A 12,450-nucleotide genomic window follows, 5' to 3' on the forward strand; every position below is an offset into this window, starting at 1 on the left:
GTTTTGCTTTGTCTCACTTTGATATGATCGGGATCGATCTTGAGGCCATAATGCACAAACTAAATATCGACCCGGGCGTCCCTCCCATAAGGTAGAAGAGAAGAAGATTCACCCTAGAAAGAAACAAGGTGATCAACGAAAAGATGGAGAAACTGCTCGGGAATGGCTCGGTCCGAGAGGTTCAATACCCAGACTGGCCGGCAAACGTGGTGTTAGTGAAAAGGAAGAATGGAAAATGGAGAGTTTGCAACGACTTCATCGACCTAAACAAAGGTTGCCTAAAAGACTCTTTCCCTCTTCCCCACGTTGATATGCTAGTGGATGCCACCGCAGGATACAAACTGCTTAGCTTCATGGACACCTTCTCTAGATATAACCAGTTACTAATGCACCCAAAGGACCAAGAGAAGACCACCTTCATCACAGAACGAGGCATATATTGCTACGAAGTGATGCTGTTCAGCTTGAAGAACACTGGGGCCACCTACCAGCAACTAGTGAATAAAATGTTCTCCAATTTGCTGGGAAACTCCATGGAGGTCTACATCAATGACATGTTGGTAAAGTCACAGATCGTCGAACAACACCTCAAGCACCTTAGGCAAGCCTTCGAGGTATAGTGAAAATACAACATAAAGCTAAACCCGACCAAATGCTCATTCGGCGTATCTTCGGGTAAGTTCGTCGGATATATGGTGACGCAACGCGACATCGAAGCTAATCCAGATCAGATTGAGGCAGTGCTATGAATCCCCTCCCCAACCGACATAAAAGACATTCAACACCTCATAGGAAGGATATCCGCCTTGACCCGATTCATCTCTAAGTCTGCGGAAAAGTGCCACCTCTTCTTCATAGCACTTAGGAAGTCAAAGAAGTTTGAATGGACGAAGGAATACGAAGAAGCGTTGGTCCAGCTGAAGCGGTACTTGACGTCGCCCCCATTACTCTCCAAACCAAAGACCGGCGAACGTCTATTCTCCTACCTGGCAGTATCGAAGTCATCCACCTCGGTCGTCCTGATCCGGGAGGAAGAAGGAAATCAACTCCCGGTCTACTACACTAGCAAATCTCTTTTGGACGTCGAAAGTCAGTACTGCCAACTCAAGAAGTTGGCTCTCGCTCTGATCATGGCCTCCCAGAAGCTGTGACCATATTTTCAATGCCACCCCATCACTGTCCTCACATCCTACCCATTGAAAAGGGTATTGCACAAGCCTGATCTTTCGGGTCAGCTCATTTAATGGGCAGTGGAATTAAGCGAGTTCGACATCACCTTCCAACCCCGCACCGTCATTAAGTCTCAAACGTTGCCTGACTTTATTGTCGACTTCGCACCAAACACCTCCTTTTAGGCAGAAAAAGAACTCATATGCTTGACTGACCACACGCCTTTGAAATGGACCCTAACAGTGGACGATTCAAGTAACGCCAACGGCAATAGCCTGGGCCTGGTACTAACCTCTCTAGAGGGAGACATACTGCACCAGGCCGTCCAGTGCGACTTTAAAACAACCAACAATAAAGCCGAGTAGGAGACGCTAATCGTCGGACTCTCATTGGCCAAAGGAATAGGGATAAAAAAAGATACAAGTGAAATCAGATTCGCAACTAGTGGTGAACCAACTCTAAGGCTCTTATCAGGCACGAGACACCAAGATGTACTTGTACCTGACCATAGCCAAAGAACTCTAGTCATCTTTTGAGGAATTCACAATCAGCTAGATCCCAAGGACCGAAAACTCCCATGCAGACGCCCTTGCCAGCTTTGGCTTGCGCTTAAGACCGAACAGCCAACGACGATCCCACTAGTACACTTACGGACATCAGGAATCACTCCGAACCAGATCAAAGTTGCTCCAGTCACCTCGGACGACTCATGGATGACACCTATCCTACGCTACTTAGAGAACGATAAACTCCCCAAGGATAAAAATGAAGCGCGGTGGCTCAGAGCTAAAGCGGCACGGTTCAACGTTCATGAGAACCGTCTACTAAGAAGATCATTCTCAAGACCATACCTCAACTGCATCACCCTAGAAGAAGCAACGTACGTACTCGCAGAGCTCCACGAAGGCGAGTATGGCAATCATGCTAGGGGGCGAAGTCTCACAAACAGGGCACTGACAGCTGGCTACTATTGGCCCACCATGCGCTCTGACGCAACCAAATATGCAAAGGCATGTGACAGTTACCAATGCTTCTTCAAGGTATCGCATCTTCCACCGAAACGGCTCAGCTCCATAAACACACTGCGGCCCTTCATGAAGTGGGGAATGGATATCGTCGAAAAGCTACCCACCGTGCTAGGACAATGAGTGTACGTGCTTGCAGTCACCGACTACTTCACTAAATGGATAGAAGCGGAAGCCTTCGCCCAAATTAGAGATTTTGAAGTTAAAAACTTCATCTAGAAGAACATCATTTGCTGATTCGGCCTACCTAAGGAGATAGTCACAGACAACAGCTCCCAGTTTATCAGTTCGGGCTTTCAAGACTTCTGTAAGACATAGAACATCAAACTGAGCTTCTATACACCCCAATACCCCTAGGGTAATGGACAAGGCGAATCCTTGAATAAAACCATTCTCCAAACATTGAAGAAGAGACTATAAAAAGCAAAGGGCGCTTGGGCGGATGAACTTCCCAAAGTATTATGGTCCTACCGCACCACCACATGGTCATCCATTGGAGAAACACCTTTTTTGTTGGCATACGGCTCGGAAGCCATCATCCCCGCAGAAGTATTGCCCCTTGGCACGGCTCCAGTGGGCGGATAAAGATGGCAACAACCAACAACTTTGCCACAACCTTGACCTTACCGATGAGCTACGAGATCGAGCATTGATCCGCAATACTGCATACCAACAAAAGGTAGCCTAGCACTACAACAAGAATGTCCGAGTGCGAATCTTCAAAGTCAGCGATTGGGTTTTGCGACAGGTCTTCCAAAACACAAAGGTGTCAGGCGCTAGCAAACTCCTCCCTACTTGGGAGGGACCCTCCAGAATCACCAAAGTCGTCAACAAAGGAGCATACCAACTACAAACTCCACAGGGAAAGAACATCACCAATAGTTGGAATGCTGCACACTTAAAAACTAATCATTTTTCGCAGTTAGACAGCTCGGCTCCAACCGCTTATCCTTCTCTCCAACGTGGGGTAGAGTGAGCTTGTACACCACCCCCCCCCCCCCTCCCCTCTTCGTTAGCCTTCTGTTTTCTCTAACATGGATTTTGTTACCGCCTAATTAATAAAAGAATGTCATTAAACTTTCTTTCATTTTTTTTAAACTTGTGGATTTGCTATGTCGAAAATGTGAACAATAGTAAAACAACTTAAGTGATTCTTATATTGACATCCAACGGGCTAAAACAAAACAACGTTCAGTGCCCTCGGCACTTACAAAAAGTGCACTCAACGGTTACAGAAAGTGCGCTCAACGGTTACAGAAAGTGCGCTCGACTCTTACAAAAAATGTGCTCGGCGCTAGAAAGGCAGTCATTACAAATGTTTACATATCTTTAGTGGCACTTCCGCTTGGCCCTAAGTCATCCCTTGTTAGCTACTCGTTCGGCGCCACTTTGCTGTCCGTTGTCTCTTGCGGCCCTCTAACCAATCCATCGGCATCAACTTCCAATGCCTCGATCTCGCCCCCATGACATCCAGCTCGGGTCCGAGGCCTTGCTCTACAAGGAAAGCTTTATACACCTCTATATCCTCATCCGACTCCCATTCACCCTGCTTCCTTGCTTTATACTCCTCCATGAGCTCCAAGCGAGTCTTCAAAACCGCCTCTATAGAGACGTTTTCTAGCCTGCAGAGAAGCGAGATCCTTTCAGCTTCCTACTCAGCTTGGGCGCTCTGCAGTTGCCAAGCAAAGTCTACGCATTCCTTCTCTAGTCGAGCTTCCCTTTCGTGGCCCGCACAGAGCCTACTTTTCAGCTCGGAGATACATCTGTGAGCTCCTTGTTGTGTCGCTCCAATTCTTTGTTTCTTCGATCCTGCGAGCTAATTAACTTCTGGAGGTGAGCACCTCTAGAGAAGGCCTGCAAGCACGAAATAGTGAACGGGTCAGATAAAGTAAAGTGGAGGGAAAAGTGTCTGAACAGAATGGGATAAGTCACATGAAAAAGACGGGCCATTGTCCACTCAGCCGCTTGGAAGCCTCCCGAGTTGGCGCTCATCTTCGGGAAAAGGTAAGGAGTCTACCACGTCCCCGACGAAAGACGTATCGGAGTAGGCCGAAGCGTCAAATGGAATAGTGATCTTTACATTATCGTCATCCGACACCACCAATGTAGTAGTCGATAGCGTCTTCTGCATCGACTGAGGAGCATTAGCCAGATTCGTTTCCGTCGGAGCCACCGAGCTCCCACCCTGTTTGGTCCTTCTGCATTTCCGCGCAGACTCCAACCGATGTTTCTCCTTTATCTCTTTCATCGACGGCATTTTAAACTCGCTGGACATCCTCTCTTCTGCAAGGCACAATTCTTCAACTATTAGTGGATGACGCGCAAATCTACCAAATACGACGAGATTTCTATACCGAGCCAGCAACACATAGAGTAACAGATGCCCGAGCAGAACAAGTATACCTTCCTTCACCTCGGGAACTTGACTCCACAAAGGACTTCTCTGCAGATTCGCCTCGCTTAACACTTGGCGATAGTTCCTCTCCTCCTCCGGCAAGGCTAGAATTGCTCGGCACGAAGACTCGACAAATGTCTGTTATAGTTGAGATCTATAAAAGAAGAAACAATGAGATTAAGTACTAACACTTGAAATAGAAACCAAGCCTTATCACTTCTCGACTGCTAGAAGAACGGGATGCCCTTGGCTCCTCCTGCTCCGAAAACCATTTCACCCCTGACAAAAAAGTATTCATCCTTCCACTTTTTGTCATATGTCTTCAGCCCTATCACCAAATGCTTCTGGCCATGCCAAAGCATGAAAAGATAGCGACCTCTCTCCTTATCATGCTTCTTCAAGTAATATGAAAGGAGTAGATCCATCGCCTTGAACTCCACTCCGAGCTGAATGCCCAAACAGTCTATCGACATGAGCAACCCCCAGACATTCGACATCAACTGGCTTAGAGCGATGTCGTAGTGACTCAACACTTCACGAACTAGCTGGGGAATGGGGAAACGCATCCCCTCTACCAAGGTTTGCTCATAAATGCTTATCCAGCCGGGCACAGATCAGTCGACTCTTTCGAACCGGCTCGGCACCCTCATCTTTATCGAAGCTGGAATCTTCCACCAGCTCAATCTGCGATGGAGGATTGTCGGGAAACATTCCCGCATCAGGTCGGCTTTGCTCGTCTCCACCTGCTCCACTAGTCGACAAAACCTCACTGCCATTGGCACGACCCACGTTGGCAGCGTCCCCTAGCTCTGACTCATTGCTAGACCCTTTGTCGGTCAACTCATCATATCTTGGCTCTACGTCAAACTCGTTCGGCTCATCGCCAAGATGAAAAATGACACTCACCTCTCTGGATGGAGCCGCCTCATCGCCTTCCGACATTACCACCATGGTTGGTGCGTCCTCATATTTATTCCCTCCAGACATCACTGCTTTGCTTCGTGGACTTCGATCTTTTTCCACCTCGACGCCATCCAAGTACCCTGATAATTGACCCCACTTGGCTCAAATTCTGATCATAACCAAATAAAGCCCCTCTCACTACGTATCCTTCTTAGACCCAGCCAAAAAACTGCCCCGTTTCACCAAATACCAACCCGAAATTCCTAGAGAAAATAAGCAAAGTCGATATTCTCTCTCTCCTAAATGAACTTGAACGTGAAAAATGGCAGGAACGAAGGGTCGCCGCCTTTAAAAAACCTAAAACTGATAGGGGACATGTGGTGTGATCTCATTGGCAACTAAAGGCCAGCGACTTTTTCGTTTCTTGCCTCTTGAATCCGTACGTGGCTCACATCAAGCGAGAGGCTCACATGCCTAAGTCGCGCCAACTCGGGCCCCTCTTAGTCCCTCCAAGCCGAACCGGTTATGCCAGTCTTAGTAAGACCACTCTATCGCACAGCGAGGACCCACGCCGTCATACTAGTGTCTCCCCGAAAGATCGATGACATCCTGGTAAGCCCCGTCGAAATCGCCGACATGCATCCAGTTGGCTGAAAGAAGCCCAAGACGTGGCGGGCTAGCTTAACATCTGATAAACACGTGGAAATGACCCCAACGACGAACACCTCGCCCAAGTTGGATACCTTTCCGCAAGCCGAACCTAGACGAGTCGAGCAAGCTCGAGCTGTATAACCACAATCTCTACGCCCTCATTTTAGTTCGGCTTGGCAACTCGAATTAAGCCGATTCATGCGCATCCCAATTAAGCATCAACGGCCAAGCAACCCACTGAAGAACCATGGCCTACCCGCATCCCGTACGTAGATAATAGATTATACTCTCTTAAGCTAAATACTCTTTAACTTAAGAGAGTGAGAGACAAACTGTATGGGCCAAAATTCATATTGGAGCTGACGAGGTCTAACCGCAACAGTAATGAATGACGGCCCAGAGCCTTAGCCCGATCCCGATTGGGCCCATGATTAGAACACCTTGGGAACAACCTACTCTATGAGTTGGGTCATCCCCCCGAGTTAAGCTGAACTAGGTCCGGTCCATTCGCCTGCAACAGTCCATAACGAGGATCAGAATCCTAATCAAACTCCTCTACCAACAAAACCTCAACAGAAAGAGGCAAAAAATCCAATCTCTTCCCGAAAAGAGAGTTCCCTTACCAAATAGGACTTAGAGTCCTACTAGGATTTGAGCCCCCGCAGTTCACTATATAAGCTAAGGTCAACCCACCCATAAGGGGAGAAAAGATCATCAGAAAACCCTATTGCTCATATCACCAAACCCATAATCTATCTCAATCCTCTGACATTGCTTGGACTCCCTAAGAGACGCTAGGAGGCACCCCGCAGGTCCACCAAGGTTGTCAGTGGCTCGCTTCACAAGATTCATTCTTCAACTCGATTGTAGCTCGCTTGACAAAATTCATTCTTCAACTCAATTGTAAATTTTAGCGTTTATACTATGTAGAGTTTATTCTTATATAGAGTATTACTGTAGAGAGGTTTTCGTGTATTTAAAAATATTGGTTATAAGATACAATAAAACAAAGGGCTTAATAGTCTTTTTATGACATTTGTTTAGATTTGGATAGCGCACGGCGAAATTTTGGGTGTGCTTGTTTGTTTTCTTTTCTTTTTTTTCTTTTTTTTTTTTTTTTTCTCCCAAGCGTTGGGTAATTTTGTAATTTTTGGAAACCATGNAGAGAAAATAAGCAAAGTCGATATTCTCTCTCTCCTAAATGAACTTGAACGTGAAAAATGGCAGGAACGAAGGGTCGCCGCCTTTAAAAAACCTAAAACTGATAGGGGACATGTGGTGTGATCTCATTGGCAACTAAAGGCCAGCGACTTTTTCGTTTCTTGCCTCTTGAATCCGTACGTGGCTCACATCAAGCGAGAGGCTCACATGCCTAAGTCGCGCCAACTCGGGCCCCTCTTAGTCCCTCCAAGCCGAACCGGTTATGCCAGTCTTAGTAAGACCACTCTATCGCACAGCGAGGACCCACGCCGTCATACTAGTGTCTCCCCGAAAGATCGATGACATCCTGGTAAGCCCCGTCGAAATCGCCGACATGCATCCAGTTGGCTGAAAGAAGCCCAAGACGTGGCGGGCTAGCTTAACATCTGATAAACACGTGGAAATGACCCCAACGACGAACACCTCGCCCAAGTTGGATACCTTTCCGCAAGCCGAACCTAGACGAGTCGAGCAAGCTCGAGCTGTATAACCACAATCTCTACGCCCTCATTTTAGTTCGGCTTGGCAACTCGAATTAAGCCGATTCATGCGCATCCCAATTAAGCATCAACGGCCAAGCAACCCACTGAAGAACCATGGCCTACCCGCATCCCGTACGTAGATAATAGATTATACTCTCTTAAGCTAAATACTCTTTAACTTAAGAGAGTGAGAGACAAACTGTATGGGCCAAAATTCATATTGGAGCTGACGAGGTCTAACCGCAACAGTAATGAATGACGGCCCAGAGCCTTAGCCCGATCCCGATTGGGCCCATGATTAGAACACCTTGGGAACAACCTACTCTATGAGTTGGGTCATCCCCCCGAGTTAAGCTGAACTAGGTCCGGTCCATTCGCCTGCAACAGTCCATAACGAGGATCAGAATCCTAATCAAACTCCTCTACCAACAAAACCTCAACAGAAAGAGGCAAAAAATCCAATCTCTTCCCGAAAAGAGAGTTCCCTTACCAAATAGGACTTAGAGTCCTACTAGGATTTGAGCCCCCGCAGTTCACTATATAAGCTAAGGTCAACCCACCCATAAGGGGAGAAAAGATCATCAGAAAACCCTATTGCTCATATCACCAAACCCATAATCTATCTCAATCCTCTGACATTGCTTGGACTCCCTAAGAGACGCTAGGAGGCACCCCGCAGGTCCACCAAGGTTGTCAGTGGCTCGCTTCACAAGATTCATTCTTCAACTCGATTGTAGCTCGCTTGACAAAATTCATTCTTCAACTCAATTGTAAATTTTAGCGTTTATACTATGTAGAGTTTATTCTTATATAGAGTATTACTGTAGAGAGGTTTTCGTGTATTTAAAAATATTGGTTATAAGATACAATAAAACAAAGGGCTTAATAGTCTTTTTATGACATTTGTTTAGATTTGGATAGCGCACGGCGAAATTTTGGGTGTGCTTGTTTGTTTTCTTTTCTTTTTTTTCTTTTTTTTTTTTTTTTTCTCCCAAGCGTTGGGTAATTTTGTAATTTTTGGAAACCATGATGGGGTTTTTGTCGTTCTTGGTTGTTCTATCTGCTTAGAAAATATCACCGTTCCGCAGTAGATTAGAAAATTGGAGAACTGTTGAAGCAAGCAGCAAGAGGTAGCGCGAATTTGCAGCGACAAGGATGCTCAACATCGGAACATTTTCACCCCTTGATTCTACATCTCTCCTTTCACTAAACAAAACCTTCTTCTCTTCAACTAATTCACTCTTCACATTCACCTCCAAAAACGCATCTTTTTCATCTTATTCTTATCCACAACACACCCATCTCACGTTCAATAGAAGCGACAATGGGCTTTTGCTGTTGCGTGCGTCTGCTTTGAATAATAGGCGGAGAAAAGTTGGCACTGACATCGTGGAAATGGACGGCTCTGATTTTGATGACGACGAAGATGATGACGATGAGGGAATGTTTTTGCCGTTTGGGGAGATGAAGAGGTGGCTGGAGAGCAAGCCTCGTGGGTTCGGTGAAGGCAAGGCTTATGATACATCTGTTGAAGAAAAATTGCTTGAAGAAATGGAGCAGAGTAGACAAGCTCAAATTGCTAATATTAATAAACTTAAAAACAACCCAGTGAGCATTAGTCCCAAGAAACTCGATGGAAGCAACAAAGGTTAGTCGTTTATGCGAACTCATAATTAAACTGTAGTTCATAATTGTTTCAGCATTTATGTGCTTTCCCACTAATGTTCAATATTGTTCGTTTTGTCTTGTTGTTTTTACATTTTGATTTGCAGTTATAATTTTGTGAACATGAAGTTTTAGAATTAATGATGATGCTCTAAAAAAGAGTTAAATGAAAAGGAATGTTTCATATTGATCCTGTTTTAGAGCTCTATTGAATGGAAACTTTTTTACTTGCTAGTAGGGGTGAACTATTAGGTGTTTGGAATCTATTTCACTGTGAAAGTTTAGACTTTAGTATGTAATCGTAGTGTCAAATGGAGCCTAATTGATTCTTAAGCAAGGTACCGTCTTTCTATTTTCCTGGCTTTGCTTTTGGAGAGAGTGGTCATGTTCGTTCTTGCAATCCTGTCAAATGCTAAGTGCTATGTGAATGCGGAAAAGTTCTTGAAAATGAGAATGGAACTAATTTGTCAATTTAATTGGCCCATTTTACCATACTGGAATATGCATTTTCTATCACCAGCTCAGCTTTGCCAATATCAATGACATTAATGAAATTTCATTCAACAGAACATTTAGGAGACTTTTTTCTGCCACTGATTTCAATATTAATAAGCACATTAATTATACAATCTGTACTATTTGCCTCACTTCTGTGAGAATCTCAATCCTCATTTGATCTATTTAAGAACATTCCCTTGCCAAATCCAATGGATTGTGTTGTGCCACCAGTTCATATTCTTTCTCTCCCAGCCTCTTCTTTTTCTTATTATCATATGCACCGTACTTTGGCATTCCCTGTTATTCCCATGAATAGATGTTGATGACATTTGCCTTGCAAATATATAGTAGGAACATACTTCCATAATTTCTGTTTCCTAAACCCCGGGGTTTAGGAATTAATGTCCTCTGGCATTTGATTTTATAATAATTCTTTTGCCTATGATACTCAATCAATACTAATTCTATTTTAATGCAAAAAATTTCGTAAAATTTGGCTTCTACATGCCAACTTTAGTCTGACTTGATGTAACATACTGGAGTTTTACAGCATCTGAAGTAATTCCAAGCAGTATTCGTGTACGATTGATCAACCTTCCTAAGAAAAAGAACATCCACAGGGATCTGAAATCTGCTTTTGAAGGTGTCCCTGGTATAACTAACATAAGCCCAGCGGTCTCTGGAAACAAGAAGACTAAGGACCCAATTTGCAAGGGCTTTGCTTTTGTTGATTTCAAGTCTGAGGAGGATGCAACCAGGTACTTTTGGCGGCAAACTCTTTTTGACCTTGATCGCTTTCTTTGATCTTAAATTGAGTTGAGGAACATAAATTCTTTTTCTTTATATATCTCTTGGATTTATGCTGTTTCTCTCCATAAAGAAAGTAAATGTTTCTTGAAGTGGATATTATCTACACAGATATCTAACTTCTTTCTCTTACTATGACTATGGAGAGAAATCTGAAGATCTGTTTTTGTGTACTTTGTCATGTTAAAAGCACCTTTATACAGAATTGAATATTTTGTCACTGATTCGTATTTTGTTGAAATGGCAATTTATGCATTTAGTGACATAAGAAAGTCTAGCTACTAAAACAGATGTAAAGAAGTTCCAGGGCAAATATGTGAATCAGACATGATTTCAGATTTATGCAGAAACCATGCACAGACATGTATACTGGGATCATTTATTCAATTTGAAATCCTAACAAATTTGCTGGGTGCAATTAGGTATATATTTCATATTGAACATTGCATCAGAACATTATAAAAAGACATCTAAGCTTTGTTTGGAAGGAAAAGGGCACACTGTGATTCTTATGGTTGAGCTCCAGTAGGTTGGTTAATCTATCAAAACTTAAATAATTTGAGCTGGAGCATTTTTAATTGAAAACATTTCCTCTTATGGCAGGTTTGTGCAAATATTTTCACGACAAAGTATATCATTTGGGAAGATTCAGAAGCAGATAAAATGTGAGCTGATGAATTCAAATTCTTCCAATGATGTTCATGAGCATTCCGTGGACAGCCCCTCCAGCGATACTGAACTTAAAGTTGCTGACTTGGAAGATGATCCAGATGCTGATTTGGCTGTGGATGATGAGGATTCCTTGGATTCATGGATGGAAGCAGCCTCTGATGCTTCTGATCCAGATGATGAACTTGACTTGGCGGAATTGGAGGATATGAGAGAGAATCTAGAACTTGTCAGTGTATCAGAGCTGACTGATGATGATATTGTGAAACGCTGTGCCAAATCTGCCACTGATTCATCTTCCTCAAATAACCAAAAGAAAATCCGGAATATTGAAAAAAAGCTAATTGCTAAAGGAAAAGTAAAGAAGGTTCCGAAGTTGAATGTTCCAGGATCTGCAAAGAGGTAAGCTTCCAGCTTTTTGTATTTGTGGGTCCGATTTATTGTGAAGTTTGTTTGATATATGTGGTTCTGTTTATGATGATACAGATTAAGAGTCAAGGAGAAGGCTGTGCTGACAGACGTGTTTTCAAAATATGCAGCAAAAGCTTCTTTAACCTCCAAGGAAGGGAGCTGACCATTGAATGTACAAATTACAAATTGTTACAAAGATGGAGACGAATAGTAGTGGTTAGTGAAGTGGCGTGTAAACTTCTTATGCTTGGAAAACAGTGGCCATAATGAAAAAGTTATGTCTTGCTTTGTGTTTGAGTTGTACCTGATAACCACCTAACTGTTCTGGGTTTGCTGTATGTCCATTGATCCTCATGATTCTGAGATAGATAATGCCCGACTTCACCTTCCATCTGAACCTGAACGTAGTATCATTGCAGCTGAGCAACCTTCCCGTTTTAAATATATTTGAACAAATATGAAAAAAATAAAGGCAGCCAAGCAAAGGAATCCCAAGTTTTACTATCTGAAAAATAAAATTAAAAAACCCATCAGAGAAATTGACCTGGTTAGGCCATGGCAAAGGAATACGAAG

The 12,450-nt window shown here is 43.8% G+C and overlaps 1 protein-coding gene across 1 annotated transcript; it reads left to right on the forward strand.

Annotated features, from left to right (window-relative positions):
* Nucleotides 1-8,919: 8,919 nt before the first annotated feature.
* Nucleotides 8,920-12,173, forward strand: LOC116116311. Its single transcript, XM_031402407.1, has 4 exons — nucleotides 8,920-9,474; nucleotides 10,540-10,747; nucleotides 11,400-11,867; nucleotides 11,952-12,173. Exons 1-4 carry the CDS (start codon nucleotides 8,982-8,984, stop codon nucleotides 12,037-12,039), a joined length of 1,257 nt encoding a protein of 418 aa, XP_031258267.1. The 5' UTR covers nucleotides 8,920-8,981; the 3' UTR covers nucleotides 12,040-12,173.
* The last annotated feature ends 277 nt before the right edge of the window (nucleotides 12,174-12,450 follow it).

The sequence above is a fragment of the Pistacia vera genome, unplaced genomic scaffold (assembly GCF_008641045.1).
Source record: "Pistacia vera cultivar Batoury unplaced genomic scaffold, PisVer_v2 Contig77, whole genome shotgun sequence".
Taxonomy (NCBI): Eukaryota; Viridiplantae; Streptophyta; class Magnoliopsida; order Sapindales; family Anacardiaceae; genus Pistacia; species Pistacia vera.